Source organism: Apus apus, chromosome 10 (genome assembly GCF_020740795.1).
Source record: "Apus apus isolate bApuApu2 chromosome 10, bApuApu2.pri.cur, whole genome shotgun sequence".
Taxonomy (NCBI): Eukaryota; Metazoa; Chordata; class Aves; order Apodiformes; family Apodidae; genus Apus; species Apus apus.
This window is the reverse complement of record NC_067291.1, coordinates 12,073,103-12,098,213: the sequence shown is the minus strand read 5'-3', so window position 1 is coordinate 12,098,213 and position 25,111 is coordinate 12,073,103. Positions and strand designations below refer to the sequence as shown.

At 39.3% G+C, this 25,111-nt stretch overlaps 1 protein-coding gene across 1 annotated transcript in view; it reads right to left on the bottom strand.

The window, feature by feature from the left end:
- Window positions 1-25,111, bottom strand: part of ADAMTSL3 (ADAMTS like 3) — a 177,208-nt gene that overhangs the window by 27,222 nt on the left and 124,875 nt on the right. Inside the window, 7 exon segments of the mRNA XM_051628117.1 lie at window positions 5,451-5,604; window positions 6,425-6,604; window positions 7,220-7,412; window positions 8,441-8,570; window positions 15,656-15,942; window positions 22,837-22,921; window positions 24,337-24,484. Of these exon segments, the coding sequence (XP_051484077.1) occupies window positions 5,451-5,604; window positions 6,425-6,604; window positions 7,220-7,412; window positions 8,441-8,570; window positions 15,656-15,942; window positions 22,837-22,921; window positions 24,337-24,484 (1,177 nt within the window).

Genomic DNA, 25,111 nt, shown 5'->3' with positions numbered 1-25,111 from the left:
GGCACTCATGCTTACAAAATCTGCTTTTTACAGAATATTTGACAGAGTTTTTCCTGATTTTGTTCAAGTCAGATTGCAACAGCCTGAGCTTTTATCTGAGTCACAGAAATGCAAAAATATGAAAAACATGAAACCACACAATCTCCTGCTCTAGCCAAGAATTCTATTGCTTCTTTCTCAAGTCTCCTAACAATAAAAAGATACAGGCAACATATACCTATATGGAGAATGTAGGTAGTGTGCACATACATAAATGTATATATGGATTTTATATATAATGGTTATATTTCCTATTTCTGCCTCAGAAAGGCTAGGCATGACAAGAATGGAAAGACAGAATTAATAAATTTGAAGACAACATCACTTCCCCTGTATTTGAACCCTGTAGAGTGCAGAATGACCTAAACAGAATAAAACCTACCCAAAAAGTAAAGCTCCCCTTGACTTTTATTGAAATTGCCAGCTGGCCATGCTGGTTGTCTGATAGAGTCAGGCCAAATGGATAGGAACACAGGAGGTGAAAGAGTCAATGAAGACACAAGCACGTGCAAGAAGCAAAGCCACCCTGTAATCTTTGGCTGAGGGTCATTTCTTTGAGCTTCTCAGTGTTGTGCCAAAAAAGCAGGGAGGAGAGAGAGGAAAAAGAGAAATAAGTCAAAATTTTGAAAGGTTGAATATAGTAATCAGGTAAATTGACAAAAGCAGACAGTAACTGCATATAGATTCATGCAGCCTGGGTATGAAAATCCAGGGTATTAAGAAGCTTCTCCTTAGCTGCAGGTCCTTGAATGCTGAAAGGTTTTTGGGGAGCTGCTTGAAGGAATACCAGCACAGGCAGACTTTCCCAGCAGTGGCTGGACAGGGACACTGAGGACAACACAAGAACGACTGCAATGTTTTGGATGGGACTGTGTTGACTTACTGTGCCCCACTTGGATCAGATGAACTCTCCTACTAAGCAAACACTGGATAGGTGAGAAAGAAAGCACAGTAGGAGGAGCAAGGGCACACCCCCTGAGTTTGTTTCATGCATGATGAAATTGGCCAGCTGAGAAGAGCTGGGAAACACTTTGCATTGGTGCTAGAAAACAATTCAATTGTGCTTGGTGACCCAGCCTTTTGGTATGTGACAGAGGAAAAACTCAGAGCCTGCAGAATGAGCTGATGAGCCAGGAAACCGAGACACAAAACAAAATGCTTCTCAGCCTGCCTGAATCTGAAGTCATCACTACTATTCCACTTGGTAGGTACATAAATGACCACTACACTGGTGACACACATGATATTTGGAAAACTGCATGCTTCTAATATACATAAGCTTCAAATATGCTATGAAGAAATAGGTGAAAAGCTAAATGCTTCAAGCATTCAATAAGTGTGTACACTATATGAACTACACCCTAGAGTGCATTCTTATGCTTATAAAACAAAATGGTTATTTTCAATGTTTTGGGTAATGAGTTCAGACCTGTGGGGATATAATGGTTCCATAATTACACAGATTTTAAATCAGGACTCGTTATCCAGATACATGGTTCTTCCAACCATTTCACGTGGTACAACAAATTAATTGCTTTAGACACTCAGTTTACTAAAATTATTAAAGTAGCGTCCTGTTTTTAATAAGTTACCGGGTTCCAAATATTTATTTTTAGGGAAGTGTTCCAGTATTAAATCTTCCTTTTCCAAAATCCAGCTTACAGACACAGTAAGTGTAACTTTAAAAACACAAATTAAAATATTTCAGGCTGTGCTCTGTTTACACTAGTTATTCCAACATGGAATTAAACCCAGTGCATACTTATAAATATGTTAACAAGTCTCATCCATTTAATTTTTTTTAAACAGACCACTAACCCTCATTAGCAGTTCAACACTAAAGGGTGTGTGTATGTTTTTAGTGGTGGCTGGTGAACAAAGCTAGAAGTGAAACAAAGTTCAGACTTGTGGATGGCAGGCCATATAAATATATAAGATCACATAAATATATAGAATCATAGAACTATTCTGGTTGGAAAAGACCCTTGGGATCACCAAGTCCAACCATCATCCCTACTCTACAAAGTTCTCCCCTAAACCACATCCACCAACACCACATTCAAACAACCCTTAAACACATCCAGGGATGGTGACTCAACCACCTCCCTGGGCAGCCTATTCCAGTGTCTAACCACTCTTTCTGTGAAATTTTTTCCCTAATGTTCAGTCTAAACCTCCCCTGTTGCAGCTTGAAGCCATTCCCTCTTGTCCTGTTGCTAATTACCTGTCAAAAGAGACCAGCACCAACCTCTCTACAAAGACCTTGCAGGTAGTTGTAGAGACAGATGAGGTCTCCCCTCAGCCTCCTCTTTCTCAAACTAAACATTCCTAGCTCCTCCAAGCATTCTTCATAAGATTTATTCTCTAGGCCCTTCACCAGCTTCATTGCCCTCCTCTGTACTCGCTCCAGCACCTTGATATCTCTCTTGAATTGAGGTGCCCAGAACTGGACACAATACTCTAGGTGTGGCCTCACCAGTGCTGAGTACAAGGGGACAATCACCTCTCTACTTCTGCTGGTCACACTATTTCTAATACAAGCCAGGATGCCACTGGCTTTCTTGGCCATCTGGGCACACTGCTGTCTCATATTCAGCCTCTTGTCAATTAGAATTCCCAGGTCCTTTTCTGCCAGACACTTTCCAGCCACACTTCCCCAAGCCTGGAGCGTTGCCTGGGGTTGTTGTGGCCCAAGTGCAGGACCCGGCATTGGCCTTGTTGAAGCCCAGACCAGTAATATTAGCCCAACAATCCAATATATCAAAGTCTCCCTGTAGAACCTCCCTATCCTCATGCAGATCAACACTCCTGCCTAGCTTGGTGTCATCTGCAAACTTACTGATAATACACTCTATGTCCTTATCAAGATCATCAATGAAGATACTAAACAGAAACAGTCTCAACACCGAGCCCTGAGGAACACCACTTGTGACTGGCCCCAGCTGGATGTGACTCCATTGACCACCACTCTTTGTGCCTAAGTGTCCAGCCAATACTTGATCCAACAGATCGTGTGCTCATCCAGGCCACGAGCTGCCAGTTTTTTTATGAGATTTCTATGGGGAACCATGTCAAATGCTTTTTGGAGGTTCAGATAGACAATATCCACAGCCTTTCCCTGGTCCAACAGTCGGGTTGTCAGGTTGTAAAAGGAGATCAGGTTTGTCAGGCAGGACCTGCCTTTCATAAACCCATGCTGAAATGGGGTTATGAACATGAGGCCACATAAGTGTGCATTTTCTAGATCCTTACTATCATCCAATCTTGCAGCTGCTGAGGTAACAAACTGCTTGAGAGAGGTGTTTTGGTTTTTTTCTCCAAGGTAAATGTTGCTTGATGATTAGATTGCAGTGGAGCTGTTGGACGTTATCACCCGGTACAAACCCACCTGTGTCTATGACCTCTAATGCTCCTCTACAGCCATCACTGGGTGGCAGGTCCTGGTTATCTAAGGACTAGACTGGTATTAAATCCTGTTTCTCAGAGCACACAGCCAGGAATGTTTCTGACTTACCAGCATCTATTAACTAGAAAACAGCTATTATTACTTGTCCCAGGATGAAAGATTAATTATAAAAGCATCAGCACTGTCATGACACAGTAAAAAAGAAGGTGCTCATCTGAGCCACAGAACCTTAATCAGTGGGAGACATTCAGAAAGGCTGCTCCCAAAGCCAAGGACCCCATAAAGCACACATGCCACACACCAGCCTACTCTCACCAAGCCCTGTCACCCTTTGGCCACCTGCCCACTCAAGGGCCAGACTAGGCTCCTGTCTTCTATTCACTCTCCTTTCATGGCAGCCTAAACCCGTGGCTGCAAGAAGAGGAGATGCCTCCTGCATGTTCCTGTGAATCCAAAGCTGCCCTGGCTCCTTCTGCAAAACCGAACTGCATCTATGAGCACAAATTTGTCTCATGCCTTCTCCTGCCCACCTGTTGCCTGGCCAGGGAATCACCAGGCAGACCCAAGCTGCAAGGGCTCTCTTGTTCCGAAGAGTTGTAGATATGCAGGGAGAGGACAGTGATTCTCTTTTATGACTTTGATCTGCACCCATTCTGCACAATCACACTCCCCCTGCAGGCCACTGTCCTGCTTTCTTGGCACTGTGGTGGGAGCCGACAATGAAACTTTAACATCAGTCTGTGCTAAGCAATTTGCAAACCAGCTACACTGCCATTCAACTATCCACAATTAATTAAATTCAGATAGATATGTAGCTCAAAATATTTTATTAAACCTTATGCCAAGGACATTCCTGAAAGTCCACAGGGCTTTATTTAAGTGGAGTTTTGAACCTCAGGATTTTGGCATGTTAATCTGAAATGCAGGCCAGGAAAAGAAGTTTCATATTATGTATGAATCAGTAATTATTCTATTTCTTATTTTGTTTTGTGAATAGTTTTTAAAGCAAAGTTTCAAAATTTATAAAGTAGCTCTTTCTTGACAGCACTATGACTTGGGTCAAAACACATCTACCTCTGTGATCTTTGATCAAAACCAGGCCATTCATGAAAGCTTTTGATTTTTTCCCCCACCCCAAAACTAAACTGCTCTCCAGTGCCCTGCTCCACAGACCTACAAACTAACACTCTTATTTATAAAGAAAGGAGAGCACAGGTTCAGACTTAGGAAACCTGCATTTACAACTGCCTGTTGTAAATGATTATAACTGAACACACTCTAGATCAGCACAGTATTTTCATCAATAGTACACATGCAATCAGTGCAACCTCCATCATATCATAACCCAGTTGTGCCCAAGTTGTACAATTCCTATAGACAGGTTTTTCTGAAAAGATTTCTATATAGACAGCAAAAAAATACTGGATTTTTTTGAAAAGTGTCTGTACTGTCATAACTTCCTGCAAAGCTCATGAGACTGGGATTCTCATTTCTACAAAGAAAGAGAAATTATACCTAAAGTTATCACTGGCACAGAGTTTCAGGTTTTGAATTCCACCATGCTAAGCAAAATGTCTATTGTAATACAAATATACAGTTAAAAGACAAGCCAGACCTGGATTCTTATCTTTTTAAATGTCCTTTTTAATTTGTACTCAATTTATGTTTGGTGGTTTTGTTTTGTGTTTTGTTTGGGTTTTTTTCAGTTGGGATAGAGTAAGAGATAAAGGAAAAATTGGATTAAATGTAGGTAAGTATGAGGGTGAGAGGTATATAACATGTATTCTAAAACTACTTCATCAGATCATAACCTATATTTCTGACTGCCAGAAAAAAAATGAAAACCAATCCTGTTATTACTGGTCTAGTAATTATGACACTCAGTTTATGCCAGATTACTAATGTGAAAGTACAGGGAGATGAGTGCATTAACTTGTATGCAGATTTTTCTTGATAAATAGATCGTTCCAAATCAGCAAGAAACTACATAAAGCAACATACTTACTGTTGCAGGCATTCATCTCACAAGACCTTACAAGCAGTGAAGGAGACAGACCACTACACATTGATCCATTTAATGTGACATATTGGCCCTTTGCTGTTAGGTTTTGGCAGGCAAGTTTCCTTCTCTGGATTCCAACGCCGCAGCTTACTGAGCACTGTGAAAGGAAGGATGCAGTCAAGCTAAACTTGGTGTCCCACACCACACATGCTAATTTTAAACTAGTGTGTTTTTTGGTTTGGTTTTTGGGGTGGTTTTTTTTGTCCTTCAGAGAAACAGTGCACACGCTCTACTTCATATGAATCTTTGTGTTATCCAGACATTAAACTCCCTCCACTTTTCCAGGCAATAAGAATATAAGCGATAATTTGCTCCAGCAAGCAAGTCAGGAACAATTAAAATAACATGATAGTATTTATGTCCAACCACAGGCAGAACAGAGCAACGAGATCTAGTATCTAAGAGAAAGAATTCAGCCTGTTCTGAACAGCCTGTGTCAAGTCTCTCAACCCTCTTCCCATGTTTGTATTGCATGAACTTTAATTGCAGCTTCTTAATTCACTTTTATAATTATTTTTTAAATTTTATTTTGTTTTTTTTTAGCAGGGAGTGGTAACAAGCTTGCACTAAATAGGAAAGAAGGAGGACATATTCCAGAATAATGCAAAGATTTGATTTTTTGGAAGCTGTACTGTGAAATAATTGATAGCTAAACATATCTAGTAGAATACATGCAATGCATTACAGCCTGTCCTTCAGCAACTCAAAGACAGCTCAGGAAGAGGGATGAGATCAGCCTGTTTGCAGGCAGGACTGCACAGCAACTGTATGCACAGTCTGGTCCAGGTCCATGCCTTGCAGAACAGTCAGCTACTCAGTGAATGTATTGCTCCAAACATCTTGTTCACCCAAGCAGAAATCTTTAGAGCTCATGTTGTAATTGAAGGTTTTGGTTCACCTTTGTTGGGACTGCTCACCTTGGACCATTCTCCTATGACTAGCTGAGGAGGACAATCAATTTTTGCACATGGTTTACTAGTTGGCAATTTAGGTTCCTGGCAGGTGTCATCAGAGTGTTTCAGGAAACTGCCATCTGTCAGCAGCTGCTTACAGGACACTTGGCGGGTCTGAATCCCTCCTCCACAAGTACGTGAACACTAAGGAAGAGAACATAGCATGTAACACCTGCATTTACATCTGTGCTCACCCATCACACTGATTTTACACAAACACTGTAAACTACCCCCTCCCCAATTATGCTCTCTTGAAAAATTACATCTACTTTTAATTAAAAAGCAAACAGCATGTAGAAAATTCTTCTGTTAAATTGTTCAACTGATATGTTAGAGATGATGAGCTCCTAACTACTAAGTTAAAAAATCTCATCAGCTGAATACAATGAAGTGATAGAATTTTTTTAAGAAAAACATGCATCTTACACATAGATTTGTCTGTGTCTCGGATCAGTTAATATACCTGGTAGGAGTTTAGGAAACTTTTCCTTAAGAAAAAAAAAATAAAACCAAAACAAAACCAGCAATGTCTCCAAAAGCAGGTTATTGTGTTTGCAGGGCATAGAAAGAGAGGTGAGGTTGGAGTACATGGTATCAGCGCCATAGTAGTAAAAAATAGTGGGTTTTGACCCTGAATCAGCTTGTTTTAATGAAATCAGTTGAAACACAAAGTTTAGAAACTACTTTCCATGTTATTCCAGCTAGAGAATCCCAAGTACCTAGCCAGAGGAACACATTTAAACTGTAACCCAGTCATACCTGCTGCCATTCCTCAACATGCCAAACGGGGGGACAATCGATCTGGTTACAAGCTTGTAAAGAATGAGGCTTCTTGTCTTTGCAGTCTTCAGCAGGAGCAGCTGCCCCCCCGGGCTGCTGGCAGTGCACGTCTCTCGTCTGGATCCCAACCCCGCACGTGGCCGAGCAGCGTCTCCAGGGCCCGCTTTGCCACCTGTTCCAACAGCACAGCCAAAACCCCACGGTTTAGCAGCTGGCCTCAGAATGGGGAAGGAACAATCACACCCAGACAGACCCTAGCAAATAGTCACTGAGGGCACAGTTACTGAGACATGGCTCAAACATCCCTTTGGTTTGGCTGTAACGCAAAATTAGATAAACTAGATTTGTAAATTTGCAGGTAAGAAGGGAATGCAGAAGTTACTAACAATAAAGAGTCATTTCTAGACAAATTCCACTCCATAATTTACTTTCTGAATGCTCCTCATAAGAAACCAGCCTGTTGGCAACCTGCTGATATTTATAGTTGTAAATGTAAATATGTAAATAAACCTTTCTTACATTTACAAAACTTCCTTTAAATGTGTACACTTTCTAGAAAACATCCTGTTCCTGTTAACTTCTTCCCTACATTTTGCAAGAGGCATTTTCTGCAAACATGTAGAAACAGTATGCAAAGGATCAGGGATGTCAGACATCAAAAGTGGCTAAATAAGGCAGCGTATGTCAAAATTTCACATATGGGCCTTGGAAGTGACCAAGTCAATTAGGTTTTCTTTGATTTGGATCTCCAAATAAACAGGAGAAGCCATAAGACCAATGTGGGGCTACTAAAGAAGTATTAAATTATAATAACTTCAAATCATAATTTCACTTTTTTTTTCATTTAGTGACGATAGAAAGTAAATATCTGTTTTTTGTGAAATTGCCTTAAAATTTTCCTCTTACCACGAGAAGACTTAAGGCTGTTTTTCCAACTCAGGCAAATATCTACACAGAAGAGATTTATTTCAGAAAATGTTCCCTATTTTATTAGTGAGATGTGGAGTGGAAAAGGAGCGAACAAGACTCTGAAAAAAAAAAACCCAACCCCAAAACCTTGTTAAAGACAGAAGTAGTGAAATTTCATCTCCAAGCTAGACCACAGTCCCACCATCTGAACCCTTCCTGAGAAAGCCAATGTTTATTTAAGTCATATTAACCACTTCTTTGCCACAGTCTGATTTATTTATTACAGTGTACCTTGGAGGGCAAAGCTTCATATTGCAAGTATGAGTCATTGGTGGTGGTCTCTTAGAATTGTCACACAGGGTTTCATTGACAGCTTGTTTTGTCTCAACATGCAAACACATTGCAATGGCTTCTTGTGTTCCTGGATTAAAAAGGAAAACACTCATGAAACTCTGAAGATTAAGAAATTTCTGTAAAGCTTCCTCCTGAACAACAGTTAGTAAAAAAACTTCACACACTGAATGTGATAGAAGGCTCAAGAGTTGCATCTCAAGTCAAAAGGAACACAGGGAAAGTTTATCTATGTAAGGCTTAAAATATATTTGTCAATTGTGTCTATTGCTTTATTTCTATCATATTTTAAAGGATTTATTTGACATCCTACCTCTCTGAAAACCAACAGAAAATAGGCTTCTCTCTCTGTCCACCATCAGATGCTATGTCTGCCTGGTTCTGTAATGGTCCCAAGCCATTTACTTCTTTAATTACCAAAATCAGGGTAAAACTGATTCCTTCTCACTTACCTTGACTTTAAGGAGCTGAAGATTACAAATAATGAAATAAAAAGGCAGAAAGCTTGCAAAACTATAGTCAGGATAACGGCTGACTAAACATAGAACCCTTGTCTCAGGGGCTAAGAGGTGCAACAGTTTTGCTGAAGGCAGCAAATCTGATACAGCCTAGAGCTTTCCACACTCGTGACCATTCTTGGCACCTTCTGATCTGCAGCTCTTGCTACCTGGATCTTATTACTGAAGCATGAAAGTTTACTAATACTCAAATTTCTATGAGTCAAAACGAAACGTAACTAAAGTCAGCTTAGTGAATACACATTTTGTGAACTACTTTTATTTTAAACCTATGTAATTACCCAATTTTATAGATCATATTTTTTACTGTGAAAGCCTTGCTCAATTTCAGAGATGACTCACATCCACATAAAAGACAAGATGGTTTGTGATGTGCTTGGGGGATGCTGTGTATCTGGGATGGTCTATATAAGCAATGTTAATAATCATAATCCTGTGGAACACTGTAAAAAAAACCCAGACAAACAAAATACCAAGCAAACAAACAAACAAAAGCACTAAAATAATAAAATATCTATTTTGTTGCTTCCAGGTAAAAATGGCTTTTGAAGAGTCACAGTTTGAAGACTCTAAATCCATTTCCTTCCTCTCTTTCACTTATCTCCTGATTTTGGAAGGGTACAAACTTTCAGCAGCAGGTTATATTCCTTTACTTACAACCAACTTCTAATGTTTCAAAGGGAGTGGCATTTTAAACTAGAAACCTTCGTTAACCACTTAATGACATCACCTGTGACATTACCCCAAAACAACACCACTATTTTTACACAAAGGCTCCTACAAACTCTCCCTGCTTCTGCATCAACTGCGTGATGACTGATTTCTTGGCACTGCTGAGCGTCAGCCATTCCTGTTTCAGTGGGCTGGAGGAAATATCCTACACTGAAAGTTTTGTCTCCATGCCAATGATCCACATTTCTCTCTTTCACAACACATTAATGAGCACTGTCATTCTTTTCATAAAACAAACAATTCTGATGTAGTCCAGGGTATCAGCCAACCCAGGCCACAACCCCTCTTTGCAACACTTGAGCCAGTCCAGCTATTTCAGACACTTCAGCAGTGATTTTCACAGTAACATAGATTCCAATTTCTTTCAGGCTTTCTGGTACACGTCTAGATCCCCTCTGGGACTTGTTTTCAGTTTAGAAAGACCTTGTTATATAAATGTTTTGACTACATCTACAAAGTGATGAATTTTTATAGAACAGAAGACCTGAGCTTTAATATGATTGACAACCTATTCAGTTCTCTTATATCAAAGTATTGATAATTACATTAATAAAGATCATGTGCACTAAGTAAAAAGTATTTCACTAGCAAGGCTGAGAATAAACCTTTAGCAACACAGACCATTACTATAATGCAGACATGAAAATGCCCAAAGATGACAAAACAATAAACATTTTTTCTAGAAGTCTAGTATTTTATTGCAGACTGGCAACCAAGGGAACTGAATATTTTCTGTCCAATTGATCACCATGTGTTAAATGGGAGTAGCTTCCCTGTCCCCTTCTGCAGGACATGCACATCTGACTGTCTACAGGAGAGAAATAAAGATTTAGAAATTGCATTGTAGCAGCAGAAGAATGACATCACCAGACAAGTAATCAAGTACATATTAAGCACCCACAGAGTCTCTATTTTAGGTCAAAATCTACCCTATGGTACCAACCTTCAGTTCCACAGACCTCCCTGTGATCTTATGGGAAAACCACACTCAGAGGTGGTGCTGCTCTGGAACAGGCTGAGTTACATAGTATCTTCTTCATCATTTACACAAAGGAGGGGAATGAAACGAGGTTCCTTCCAGACCCCCTACATCAGTAATAATCCCATGGGAATTTTTAATCTCAGAGTTATAAAAACTAAATTGACCAGGGACATGAACAAAAGGCATGGCATACCAGGCAATGGCTTCTGACTGCAACTTGCCACCTGAAGGTTCATGAAACCACATCTGCCTTGCAGAACCACCTGCCTAGATTTAATTATGTTACCTGAAGAAAGTATCGATATGTGGTGTATCTCTCATTTGACGTAACTACAGGGCACAAAGTGCAGTGGTGATTCTTCCTCACAGGCACCTTATTAAAATAAAGATGGCACCTTGTTTTGATGCTACGAGAACAGAACAGAGATTGATGAGTGGTTACAAACAGACCAACAAACTCCCTTCCTGTTCCTTGGTTCCCAGTTTGATAACTCTGTTCAATAAATAGCTACACTTAATTAATGCAGCATTTGCTTGAGCTTTACTGTCGAAGTGTCTTCACAATTAATCAGATTTCTCACCCCAAATTATAATTTTTCATTAGTTGGGAACTTCAATCACTGATAAATTTCTCAATCTATGTCGTTTGAAAAATGGAAAAATCTATTATTCAAACAAGCAAAGTTTTGTATGTACAACTTTCTTGGCTTAAAATATAAACGTAGTAGATATTTAACTAAAACATTATGTATGCAGCAGGGAGCGTTAAGTATTTTTACAGTAATCTGATGCACTATTGTAGTAATTATCCTACTATTCAGTGAAACAGAATATTTTCTATTTTAACCCAGCATTCAAACCACATACATTTACATTCTTTTACAAGCTTTTCTGAGCAATGAAATACACAGTGTATGAAACTGTGTTAAAAGATCAGAATGCCTGAAAAAAGCCCAGACTTTTTGTTTCTGTCTCTGTTTTATTTTCTTGTAGTTCAGAAAAGATGGGGGTGGGAAGTCGCTGTACAAATGGTAAGAGATTGGATCTATTCTCTACACCTGGAAGAGGAAAGACAGTCACTTATTTCCATCAGTTAGTCTCAGTTTGGTGACTGCTTAAAAGTATGTTCTATCAGCTGAAAATAACTCAGAAGAAATGCCAAGTTCTACATATGCTTGAGCCTCTGTAAATCTATTGAAACTGGCAGTGTTATTTATACTCCTGTAAAAAATTTAATGTCTGCAGTTAATGAAACTAGTGATAGGAGTAACCAGTTATCAAATTGCCTACATCACTACAGCACTATTGCAAATGCTCTCAACTTTATAAGTACCAGGACAGGCATTGTTTTTCTGAAGAGCCCTTAACTTTGGCTAGAATCCATTAATTTTCTAAAAATCTCAGGTTTCTTATAAATAAAATGGCAAACTTTTAGCTTTATGATGCAGACAAAAGCCTAATAACACAACTTGACTGCACCTAAAGCTTCCAAAGCCACAGATTATAGAGGAAACAACAGGAAGAGTGTATGTATTTATTGTTTAATCTCATTATTTTTAAGCCAATGTAATAACTTTAATGGGCCTGAATTGTAATTTTGAAGCATATGGAATATAAATAATAATAATTACATTGATCTACCAAAATTTGCCCTTGCAAGTAAAGGTACTTTTAAACAGGGACCCAGAAAATTTTTAGTTTAGTTTAGTTTTGTTATGTTTTTAATGAAAAACATCCCTTTAAAATATCATAGAGTAATTAAATGATTGACAACACTAAAGAAATACTATAGATTACAAGAAAAACATTTTTTCTCCTCAGGCATACTCTTTATTCTCATAACTATTGCTACTTCCTGACAATATTATGAAAATCGAACTTATGCTGGGGGCTCTTGCATCAGGGCCAAACTCTTCAAACTGAAAGAAAAATACAAGCATTCTGGGACAATGAGGGAAAATCCTGAAATGCCCGAGCACACAGTTGGCTTATTTTCATCACTGGATTTCTGCAGGCACTGAAGACAAAATAGATCTTTAGTTTTAAGGACGGTTACAGTTTCCTATGGATGTCAAAGGTGACATTTGCATCATGACAAACTGGCCTGGACAACTTTCATTTGCACTCATGGAAAGACTGATGAAAGAAGTATTAATTATGCTAAGAGGCATAAAACAACATAGCAGTCCTCAAAAGCAACAAGTTTCATGACACTCAACATGTTGCATGGCAAGCCACACAGATGTGGTGCAGAAAGCACACAAAATGACCCAGGACTTGTGTTACTAATTCTGTCAAACATTCTGAGTATGATGAACTGGAAAGTAATGATGATGTTTGGTAACACCCTGCAGTTTGCCCTATCTTTGTAATTCCAGTATCTCAAAAACAATGTTTCTATCTGCATTTTTTGTCTGTTTTTGGAGAGTGACCTGAGGAGAGTTGGAATTAGAAGTCTAGTATGTGTGAGGATTTCAAAAAAGGTGCAAGTGACAAGCACTGAAACAGATTCAGTCCTTGCTCAAATAGTGTCTATAAAGCTTCCAGCCTACTTAGACCCTGCAGACTTTCCCCTCATTCAGAGAGAGTCGAGAACTAAGAAAAGGGGGCAGGGAGTTCTGAGGATACAGAAATCCACAGGAATTTATTTTAATAGCCACTGCTAGATACATACATACTAGAGCAAAAGTACCTAATATAATTTACATCACACTGGGATATTCCAAACTCAGACAATATTTATTTCTATAACAAAAGAGTTCATCTAATTGAAATGAGTTTTGAACATAAAACTTAGCAGAAATGGATCAGCTCCTTTGAACTACACAATGGAAAAACAGTAGACAGTGAGATCATTATAGTACATTACAGTAAGCTGGAAACAGAAGAGATGTCTGGTTCCCTTAAAACTATCGGCAGGTAATTTTTGGTCTGTTTGAAAGTCTTTGCCAAGGCAGCAAGACAACCAGAACTGATAGAAGGAAAAAAATCACTGCTACCTAATTAGCATAACAGTTCAGGGACTTCTGAAGCTGTTCATTGATAAAATACTCCGACAACTTTCCACATTTCCCTGGAGCATCACATAAGAAAAATGTCTAGACGTAATACCAGTGATACCACAGAAGTCTCAAGAATACAACCAGATATTTTCCTTCAAACTTCTTTTAATGGACCATTTCAGGGTGTATCAAACCAATGGTTAGATTACTATGAACACCTACTGCACTGTTCTCGGCAAGGCAACCTCACATATACAGTAAAGGGCCAAAACCCAGCAAGAGAATTCACACTCTCCTCCATCAGGAACAAAATTAACCTGAACATGGGATTTTCCTCATCAGTCATTGTGCAGTTCCTTTGTGCCAGGAAATGAAACTACTGTCTTTGGTACAGGCTCCTTGAACTGCCATCAGCTTGTACACCAAGTGCAAGTTTTATGTGAATGGCTTTGCATGGACAAACTCGTGTGAAGGTGCAGGCAGTGCAAGCATGCACATGTGCAATAGCAGGCAAAGTCTAGCGATAATTTCAGCCTCAATATCTCTGATGTTCACAAAATTCCCAACTTTTGAGTCTGAGAACACCTCTGACAAAGATATTGGCTAAAAAGCAGTAACGAAGTGAACTTAAGATAGCAATGAAATGATTGTACGTTACAAAAATCAGTGAAGATATGAAAAAGAGAAGGACAAATTCAGTAGCAATGAAAGACTTGTTTCTGCTTTAGAGTTCAATTTCCTTATTTCTGAAAATTATTCCCTCATTGAAATGAAGAAACAGAGACACTCAGTCACAACAGTTGTCACTACCATCACAGTTTTATATGTACGTACATGGACTAGAGCCTCTTTTACCTTGCCAAAATGCCCACAGAAGGTAGTGGAGGGAATGGGGTACACCAGCTTTCATGATCACAGGAGCCAATTCCTGTGGATCAGCTCCATCAGTAAAAAGCAGCAATAAATGATAAAGGAGGCACTTATCAGTCACTTACCATCCTGTCGATAGCATTCTAGCTCATCCCTCCCAACTTCTGTCTTCAGGGTTTGAACTGGTGAATAGTACAAAGGAGGCTGCTTTCTGTGAGCTCTAGACTGGCTCTCTGCTTCCAATTGTTTCTGTTCTCCCCTTTTCTACATGTTTTTATTTCTTCTATGGTACAACTGTCTTCACTTCCCACTGATGTCATCGGTCCTGTCATATATAGGTGTGTTCACAATTCCGCTGCCTCCACTTAACACTTCATAACTCACTTATGCTCAGTCCCAAAGTACAGTATGTAGTAGCAACACAAGCAACCTTGTCTAGTAACATGTACTTAGGACGACAGGGAGATTCGATTACATCCAAAAAGGAATGTGCCTAACTACTTGCAGACAGATGTATGGCACAGAGTTCCTATAGAGTGATATGCTGTACCAAAACCTAAACAAACTCTTGTTTGATCTTCATACCAGTCAGACCGAAAGCAAGTCTCCCTAATTACAACTTTGTATCCCTACTGTACTGCAAAAAATGGCAGCATTTTGGAATATAAAGAATTAATTAACGTGGAAATTTTAACTCCAACAAAACACTTCTTGTTCCTAGGAAAATAAAGGTCATCTGAACATGCCCATTACTGATTCACTAAACATGCTGGTATCACCCACTGCGTGGCAGCTGCGACTCTTGTAGCAAGACTAAAGCAAGTTGCGGAACTTCTTGTACAGTATTTAACCAAATAAGGGCGGTGTTTGAACACAGGTTATAAAGGAAACAAAGTAGTTTGAAACACTCTATGAGTAACCTAGAAAAAAGCTTCAAGCTGCATGTTTTCCTACAGAGCGACATGGCTAATGTAAGGTAACACTAACAGAAGGCCCAGCGACGGCAAACGATATCACACTCTTACAACTCAGGATAAATAAATAAAGGTACCTCCGAGACATGTGGCTGAACATGGAGTAAAACCAATGTATTCCCAGTCGTAAATCACACTGGCATCTTCAGCATGTGAAATTTCTGGTGTATAGGGGACCAGATCACTGTCACAGGATGCCTGGTGACAGACTCGTTCTGTTGGTGGCTTCACATCTTCACACTCCTCCTCAGGCAGTTCAACTTCGGTCTGAGTAAACGCCAGAAGAATTCGGCACTTCACGTCTCGCACTTGGATGCCACTGCCACATGTGGCACTGCATGGAGACCAGGGCTCAGGAATGAACCTGCAAATAATCACAGTGCAGGAGAAACACTGCCATTTTATTCCATATAATTGTGCGTGTGGTGCAGAGTTAAAACATAGCTAAAACACAGGAATGTATGTTTATACACAACGCACACAACACGTAATACTATTTGATACAGAATGTGTAACCAAGTGTCTTAAGTCTTTCTTTTGCCCCCCATCCCAGATAATTTTTCAAAATCCACCAAAAAACAACAACAACAACAAAAAAAAAGTGAGCAAAGAGGAGAAAGAAACGTGAGGAAGAGGGAAATCTGCATCCTTTTTTGGGGAAAAATACATCACCTAAGTCTTTTCTCAAACTCCTCAGTAGAAAAAAAACCAAACCTCCACAAAGAGATATCTATATGATATAAAATAGCTCCCCAGGTACAAAGACTTACACACATGCCAAAAGTGTATTTGCAGTCTGTTTAAATCTGAAAAGGGCCAACAACTTATGTCATGCTAATAATCAGCAACAAGGCAGAAGAAAAGCACTTTTCAAACCTAGCTATCTCAAATACACACCCCCGCAAGCTGCTGTGCAGATTTAATCTTGTAAGAAGCCTCTCAACTTCAATAAAGAGATCTAACCAACTCAGTCAGTAATTCATCATTTTTATTAGAAAGCATTTATGCTCCTGATCAACTATTGCAAAATCTTAAATTGCAGATCATGAATTTACTGAATAACATGGAGTTTTAGTCTATCACATTGTCTGACTTTGAGGGTCGTTAATACCTGATAGTAATTTTCAAAATAAGACTAAAGCCAAGGGGCTGAATTTCATGAATAAAGTAATCCTGAGTGGCTCTAGAGTACGATTTATAAGAAATCAGAATTTCAAAGGACATTTTTTCAAAAGGTTGCAGTTGTTCCCTATGTCCAAGTTCAGTTGATGATCAAAACACAAATGGGAGAGATAGGACAATATGATTAGACTAATGCTAGAAACATATTTGGAAGGGAAAATTCAAATTAGGGTTCAAAGATTTATCTCCTTATCTTTAAGAATTACCTTTCTCTTTACTGCAGGACAGCTGTCCTTACAAATATAAGAACAGTCATGTAAGACAAAAATCAGTATTTACACTCTGCATACACAGCGAGCATAGAAAAATGTCAACACAGTGTGGTTGATTCTGTGAACAGTTTATCATCTTGAGCCAATAACTTCTTGCCAATATATACAGACAAAAAATCAAATAGAAGAAAGGGAAACAAATGAGTGGGTAACTCAAAAGGATAATCTAGCTCAGTCCTTGGGGTAGTGACTCAAAAAGTGAGTTAGACCCCAAGACAGACTGTCTCCTGTGGAAAAGACTATTCCCACTTCCAGGGAATGTTACAAGGTAACTGGTTATTCTTCCATGAGATGTTGATGAAAAACCTTTAAAACTCTACAATGAAGATACATAATGGTGTTAAAGCCCATCACTTCAAAGTTCCCTTGAATGGAGCCTCAAAATTTTTAGTTAGAGTTCAGTGGTCATTGACAGACTTTAATAAAGGGCACAATAGCCCCAGCTCCTCTTGCAGGAAAACTGCAAGTGCTGAGCACTTCACAAGTCTGACTACCTTTGCAGTAGATGAGCAGACTGATTTTTCTTGGGACAGAACTATCAAAAGGGTGGATGGCTCTGTCCTACAGTGATAAAATCTGAGTAAATGCCTTACTGGAGCCACCCAACAGCCCAAGGAGCCCAGTGGCACAGCTGTTAGGTGTCAATGTCCAGACGCTTTCAATAACAAATTCTAGCTGACCATCTGTAGGAGAAGTTGCAAAGGAAGGCTTTCCCTTACCCCAACAGATTAAAACCAGCTTAACCCTAAAATATCAGATTTCACAGCCTTGGCCATGCAAACTACCTAAGGTGGCCATGGCAACAAAATGCTTAAGCATGTGCTTAACTTTAAGCATATTAGTAGTCCTTTGAAGTCAATAGGACTATAATGTGTTCAGAGTTAAGTTTGTGCTTAAGTGCTTTACTGGACCAAGGCCATTGTGCAAGGGCTTAACAAAACTACAACTTTCTTCTCCTCCTGTGCAAAAAAAAAAAAAAAGAAAAGAAAAAAAAAGTGTAAGTCCACTTGTAGTTATGTACATAATTGGGAAAATAAAATGTATGGACATTTATAGTTAAAGAGTTCATTGATGGCCTGACCACACCTAAAACTCTATAGTCTGAAAGCAAATAACTGGTTTTTTGTAAAAGTATGAGAGCAGATCACCAGAAATTAGTTTTGTGTGCTGCTAGTTGAGTGCATTAAGACATTCCACAGATAATGTATGATGCATTCTTTTGAAATTCTGTAGAAATGAAAGCAAATTTTGAACCACAGCAATCCTTTCATTCAGCAACCAATTGATTTATAAAGAAACTCAGAAAATTCTAGGCATTTCTTCTTTGTCTTATAGCAAGCCTATATTACAATTGAGGCTTTCCTGTTGAGTATTACTGCCTGGCATTTTGCAGTGAAGTGCAAGATTGAAAATAATGCCCAAAATACTTTTTATTCTGCCTTTGCATTGGCTAAACTAGTCATGTGAGCATTTAGCTATCAAAATCCTAAATTATACAACTTTCCAAAGGAGGACCATGCTAAAAAGTCACACTGTAAGTACTTCCAGGAGAAGCTAATGGAGACTGCTAATACAGAATTAGAATTAGAACAAGGAACTGACTGGCAGTGAGAGAGTTCCAGAGGTTAGCACTGTATCTGAATTTTGAGTTCAGGCAGATGATGTTTTAATTTTATTTTTTTTTAATTTAACATAGGCACAACCAAAGCCTGTGACAGATCATTAAAGCAAATGCCACCAACCTCAGGAGTGCTATATTTTTATTCTGTGGCAGTCAGAATGCTTTGGACACAATACTTCCCTAAAGCCATTTCCCTCTGCTTTTGATGGGCATATGCTCAGTGTGGTCTCAGGTCAGGATTAAAAAGCACCAGAGCACTTGTATTATGATACCTTGCAAATCACCTAGTACTTACAATGGAATGGATAGGATGGTGGAAACTGAAAATTTTCTATGATATTTAAGTTTGTAGATGAGACTCCCCTTCTGATTAAAAAAGGAAAAGAATGGAAAATCGCCAATCCTAGCAGGCACAACTCTTCACAATCAGTCTTTCTGTACAGTCATTCTTTCCAGTGCAATGTAGAAATCAAAAGCTCCTATAATCATTTACACAAATGCAAATGATGTGCACACTGCAGATGCAGTGAAGAGTCTGCCCACGCTGCAGGATTGCCAGTCTAAGGCTAATGGAAATGTATATTGACCTGGCACACTGAAAAAGCCAGTGTAGGATGACCTGGAAAATGAGGGAGTGACCTAAATTATGAATGATAAAACTGGGACAGAACAGCCCATTGCAACCAAATAAAATCTGAACTGAAAACCTAACTCAGCACAGCCTTACCCAGCTTTCTAGAGACTTGGAAAACATGGTGTCTCTCAATATTTTTATTTTTCTCATGCCTGCAGTTCTTGCTTTCAGTTAAGACAGGAAATGCCTAAATCCTGAAAAAAAAAAAAAGGCTGCTGTTCTGATATTTCCAGTCCAAACCTACTGCGCCAAGGGGCCTGAATAAAAGTTTGCAGAAGCATCTAAAATGTTGGCTGCTTACTGGGGCAGAACTTCCATAATGCTGGCACCCTACCCTGCCTGAAGCACCAGCCTTGCCTGCTCTAAGCAGAGTTGCACTGCCAGGTTTTATCAGTCTTGGGTGTAAAATGTTGGGCAAAATCACCTGCCTGTTTTTAGACAAGAAGCTGTGAAAAACATGTAATCTTCTATCACCAAATGCACAACATGGATATTTCTGTGGAAATTTCTCCAATACAATGAGTAGGAACCTTTGTGAGACATCTTGCATCTCACATGCAGCGAGTCCAACTCCACAGACCTAGTGATTACTTTTCAGCTCAGGTTGCTGAAAAAATATATTAGATTTTGAAAGCATTTTAATTTCGTACTAAGACGTGACAGGGAAAGGCAGACGAGGTGTCTATTTCTTTAACTTATGATTTAAACAAAAAAGATGCATAAACTTTGCTGGAGCTTCTCTGCAAACCCCACTGTAACCAAGAAGGCTCAAGGGAAGAACATTTAAAATAATGATTGGTATCAACTGTCGTCACATTCCACAATTCAAAACTAAAAAGGTCAGACCTACATTTTTCTTGGCCTCACTTTAAGGGCACTCATTTTTTATTTTGCTAATAATAAAAAAAAAGAGAAGCTTTTGAACATTCTCCTCTCTGTGTAAATTCAGGACACCAGCCATGGTAGACCACAGCAGCAGAAGTATTTGTCTTCCACAGGCTACTTCTGGCATATCCATCATTTGTGGCTTCTAAAACACAGCTGCATTTATTCTCTTATTCATTATCAAGTAAAATATCACACAAAAACATAGGAAGACAGTTGTAATAAAAGGATGGACTAGAAGCTGAGATTTCATATTGTGGTTTAAGTTTGGATGACAAGAGAATAACTAAAAGTGATGGCATTTTATTAAGAAAATCACAAACCTCCTGCTAGGAAGAGGTGGGCTTTGACTTATTCCTCTGCCACAAGTAAATTACAGAAAACACAGTTAAACAGATCCAAACCAGAGGGAAATCTTGCTATAATTTGCTCTAGGAGAAGCAGCAACCTAGTGCTACAGTTTCTTTTAAAATCTTTAACCCTGACCCAAAAATCTCACTCCAGCTGGAAAAGACTGGAGCAGCTAGGAGATGAGATTTAAAGCATCTATTGTACTGTAGGTGACCCTGCTCTGGCAGGGGGGTTGGACTAGATGATCTTTCTAGGTCCTTTCCAACCCCTAGGATTCTGTGATTCTGTGATTGAGGAATTGCTCTGGTGGCAAACCACTGTCTAGATGACCAACAGGCAATCTGTGAAAAAGAATTAGGTGAGGGATTAGTTATTTCTCATTTCTCCTTACCTGCCAGCTTACTTGGAAGAGTAAAGTAAGAACAGGTTGAGCAGAAGATGGTAAAAAGAAACTAATGGGGAATATGGCTGCAGCATTAGAGCTGGGTCCCAGGAGAGCCCAGAGTACCCAGACTGGCACAGCACCTCAGCAACACCTCAGTAGAGAAGGATGGCACAGAAGAACCATCAGCAAGAAGTGGCTGGAGAAACCTTTCAGACTTAGGTGAAGACATTTCTGGAAAATGTGAAGGGAAGATTCCCAGGACAAGATGAGGATCATGAATGAAAGCTGAAGAAAATCTAGGTCTCCAGAGAAAGTGAAGAAGAAAAAACAATCTAGGAAACTTGAAAACCACAAAGCTGTGACAGGACATCCCTGAGCACTCACACTCATGGCTGCACTCACACTGTGAGGCTGCAGTGGAATACATCAGTCATGTCTAGGAAGGCATGAATAACTGCTTTCTTTGTGAGGACAAGGTACAAGGGAACCCATTACAAAGTTTCCAGCTCAGCTCTATTATATTCTAAATATACTCTGAACTAGGATACTGAGTCCCTGCCAGTCTTCCCTGCTTGCTCTGTCAGACTGCTGCTGAAGGATCCTAAAAATCTACAGGCCACATTAGCCCACAGTTGCCCCAGTATGATTTTGTAATGCTAGAGGTCGTTTTCCTTTCACGCTGGATCCTCCTTTAAAGGTGGTTAAATACACCTTCATTCTGACAGGCTGACATTCAACAGGCACATCTGATTGCATCACCCCCTTCAACAATCAGAGTTTATTTTTATACCTTTGCTACTACCCTGCCTGTATTAAGGGCCACCAATTTGGACAGTGAAGTAACACTTGACTTGAAAGGCTAGAGCAGTGAAACGTTTAAAGTACAGTTACCATAACTATGCAAACACCTGTTTGGCAAGAGGTTTCTTCTGTGAGTCAGTGCAGGTGTAAAGATTTTATTACTCATGATCACACCTGTTGGTGCATGTGTGCCAAAAATCAGGAATAGCTAGATGGAGGAAGAAAAATAAGAAATTATGGGGCACACTCCACTCTCAGAGTAACATGAATCCAAAGTAACTTCAGTAAGCTCATCTAAAGTATTTTAAACCAACATTACTACAAATGAGTGCAGAATTTGGCAAAGTCCAACAAAATACTGTCCAAAATCTCTCTTGAAAACCTTATAGAAAGTTACTACTTTCTTGAAAGTTATATAGTATATATTGAATATGTTGGATAGATATATGCATGAAAAATACGCAGGGGATATAAGCAACTGTGTGGATGCCCTAACATAAAAGGGACAGGAACAAGTGTCGCTGGATTTAAGTCATGCTTTCATCCCCATGACTTCAATGTTGTGAAGGTTACCCCCATCAGCTTTTAAGAGGACTCACAAAATCCAGATGTTATTTCACACATACACACATGTAAAATATCACAACTTAGCCCCATAGATTCAGCTTAGCTCAGAGATCAGCAGGTTTTTCTCACTTTCTTTATGCCTTGGTCTCACCCCCCAAGGAAATCCTGGCAACCCTACAAAGTACCTCTCAATTTTTAATAAAACCACTACATTCTTGAGGTAACAGCAATGACTGGGCTTAAACTGAAATTATTTAATTTACATCTGCTGAAATGCTTCCACATGCATTAATTAGGGCTTACTTAGGCTTAATTAAGATCCCTGTGCATTGTTCGAATGTTATAGGGACACTATGACAGGGTAGACGTGTCGTCCAGAACAGGAGCTCCAGAAGCAAAGCTATTGAGAAGGAAAACTAGGAACAGCTAATAACACAACTCATCTCCCAACGAGGGCCAACTGTCAAAGAAAACTGCACAGCAACAGACACCCCAGATGATCTACAAAATATCAAAATATGCTGGAAATGTTTATTCACAGTGAAAGACAATGCACTTACGTTGGTTCTTCTGAGACTGTTGTGGTCTCTTCCATTTCATGTGCCTGTTTAAACCATGGCAATTTTGCTTCAATAGGACTTTTTTCTGGTAGAGGAAAAAAGAAAAAAAAAAAAAGAAAAAAAAAAGAAGAATGAAGTAATTCCTACAAAGTCAAATGAATTTGTATATGTCAGCATTATTCACTCTAGAACTCCACACATTATATTGCCTATTTATCTAATGCTTTTGAATAAAGTTATGCAGGTTAATAAAACAAATCACTAGAAAATTCCTTCACTGTGTTTGAGCTCCTTTCTGACACCTCTTTTTACTGAGAGGGCACCAGTGTTCTAATACCCATCCCTGTTCAATCTTTTACTTCCTTTTACACTTTCCTCAAGTGCAGGCAGTTTCTGGTAGATTGTAGTTTATGAATCAGTGTAACAGATTATTGTCAGAACTTAAGTTTATAGTTGAAAAAGAAGCCAGAGCACAGCAAATGTGCATTGCTGTCCAGATAGACTGGCTTCAGCAGAAAATTTTCACAGGAAATGTTCCTTTTTCCTGAGTTAGTCAGCTTTCCCAAAATTGGAAAGCAACTTAAACAACACCATTAGTTTCTTTTTCTGTCTATACACCCTACACTTCTGTGATGTTTTTTCTCAGAGTTCTGTTAAGCCAATCGAGGATCTGTGCCTCCAAACTTAAGTAAAGTCCTAGAAGGTGGTTCTTAACATTTCAGTGGTAGTTTCTACGTCACTGTTTAACACTGAATAATTCTCTGCTTCAATAATTCTCTAGGGTCTGAAAACCTCCTGAAGAGAAACATAGGGTTGTCTCCAGGTAGTTTTCACTTTTTCTATGTAAATCTTTATGGTGAGTTGTGAGGTCTGAAATACTGCCCTTCAAATAAAAACTGAAAGAACACAAGCAACACCCACTAGAATTTTCTGGGCCCAGAGGGACAGAAATGAGCAAGGGACAAGATATACTAGTTTGCCATCATCTTGGTTTTTTTCTTCTCACCTTCCCACCTACTGGTTTATACCTTACCAACTCTTTTGTCTTCAGAGAATATTTGTCAATTGACACCATTGTTACAGACCAGTTGGATCGTAACTTAATGAACTGATGAGGCCCACCGAGAATGTTGACACACTTCACAAGATGCAAACTAACAAGATCCCAGGTGATACACATGGAGCATCATTCCCATTTCAAGTATTATTGAACAACTCCTTCCCATATTGAACTTGTTAATTCTGGTTTTCCCAGTTTGACCAGGCTGTATAGATTTACTTAGCATGTTCACCTCATGACAGTCCAGACACATTATCAGCAAAAAATATCAGCAGGGCACTTTCCCTAGCACCAATAATTAAAATACATGTTTCTGCCAAGACTGAAATAAGTCCTAGTAAATTCCAGCTTCTGGCATTTCTGAAAACGGTTACCAGGGGCTTTTAATTCTCGTAACAAAAATGTGAAACAATAACAGACCCAGACAAAATTCCAGTTACCTTTTGGCTTGTAACACAGTATTGGCACGATGCACTCCTCTTTTATGTGTAGTTTCAGTTGTGGATTGCAGCCCCCAACATGCTGCCCACTGTGGTCAATGCAGAGCACCACTCGGTAACGCAGGCCTCGGCCACAGGTCACTGTGCACTGCAGGAGACAATGCAACCCCCTCATGCTCTGTCTTTTCCATTATATTTACAAATACTGTTTAAAAGCAAGTTAAAAGTACTGATGATGTGTTCACTGAAGTTTTTCCACAATCAGGTATCAGACACGTAGGAATTGGTCCCTGCATTGCTAGGTGCATAAATAAAAGGTTGATGCTGGAAAAAATGTCTAAGTTTTGGGAACTCAAGTGACTTCTCAGGATTCTGTAAATCTTATCTGATTGGCAAAAGTCTGAAACAGAGGGGGTTATGTACTGAGAATATGCTCCCTCAGAGTGGTCATTTTCAGTTAAAGCTGGGTCAGACGTGCTGCAACAGCAGCTCACTATATGTCAGTGATGTCATTTGGATGAACTAAGGAATTGTAGAAGGGCTGAGCTACCTGACTGTATCAGATAACCACAGCCAAGATAAGTTGGCTTTATGTTTTTGTTACTATAATGAAAGGTAAGAATGCTGGAAAATCACCCCCACAGACATGTCAGCCACTAGACAGACAAGCCTTTAGCTACTATATGCAGTCAGATACTACATTTATCAAGAGCTGAGACACAAATGACCTGATTGCCGAGGGGTCTGACCTCTAGGTGTAATTTCTCCTCTGTGT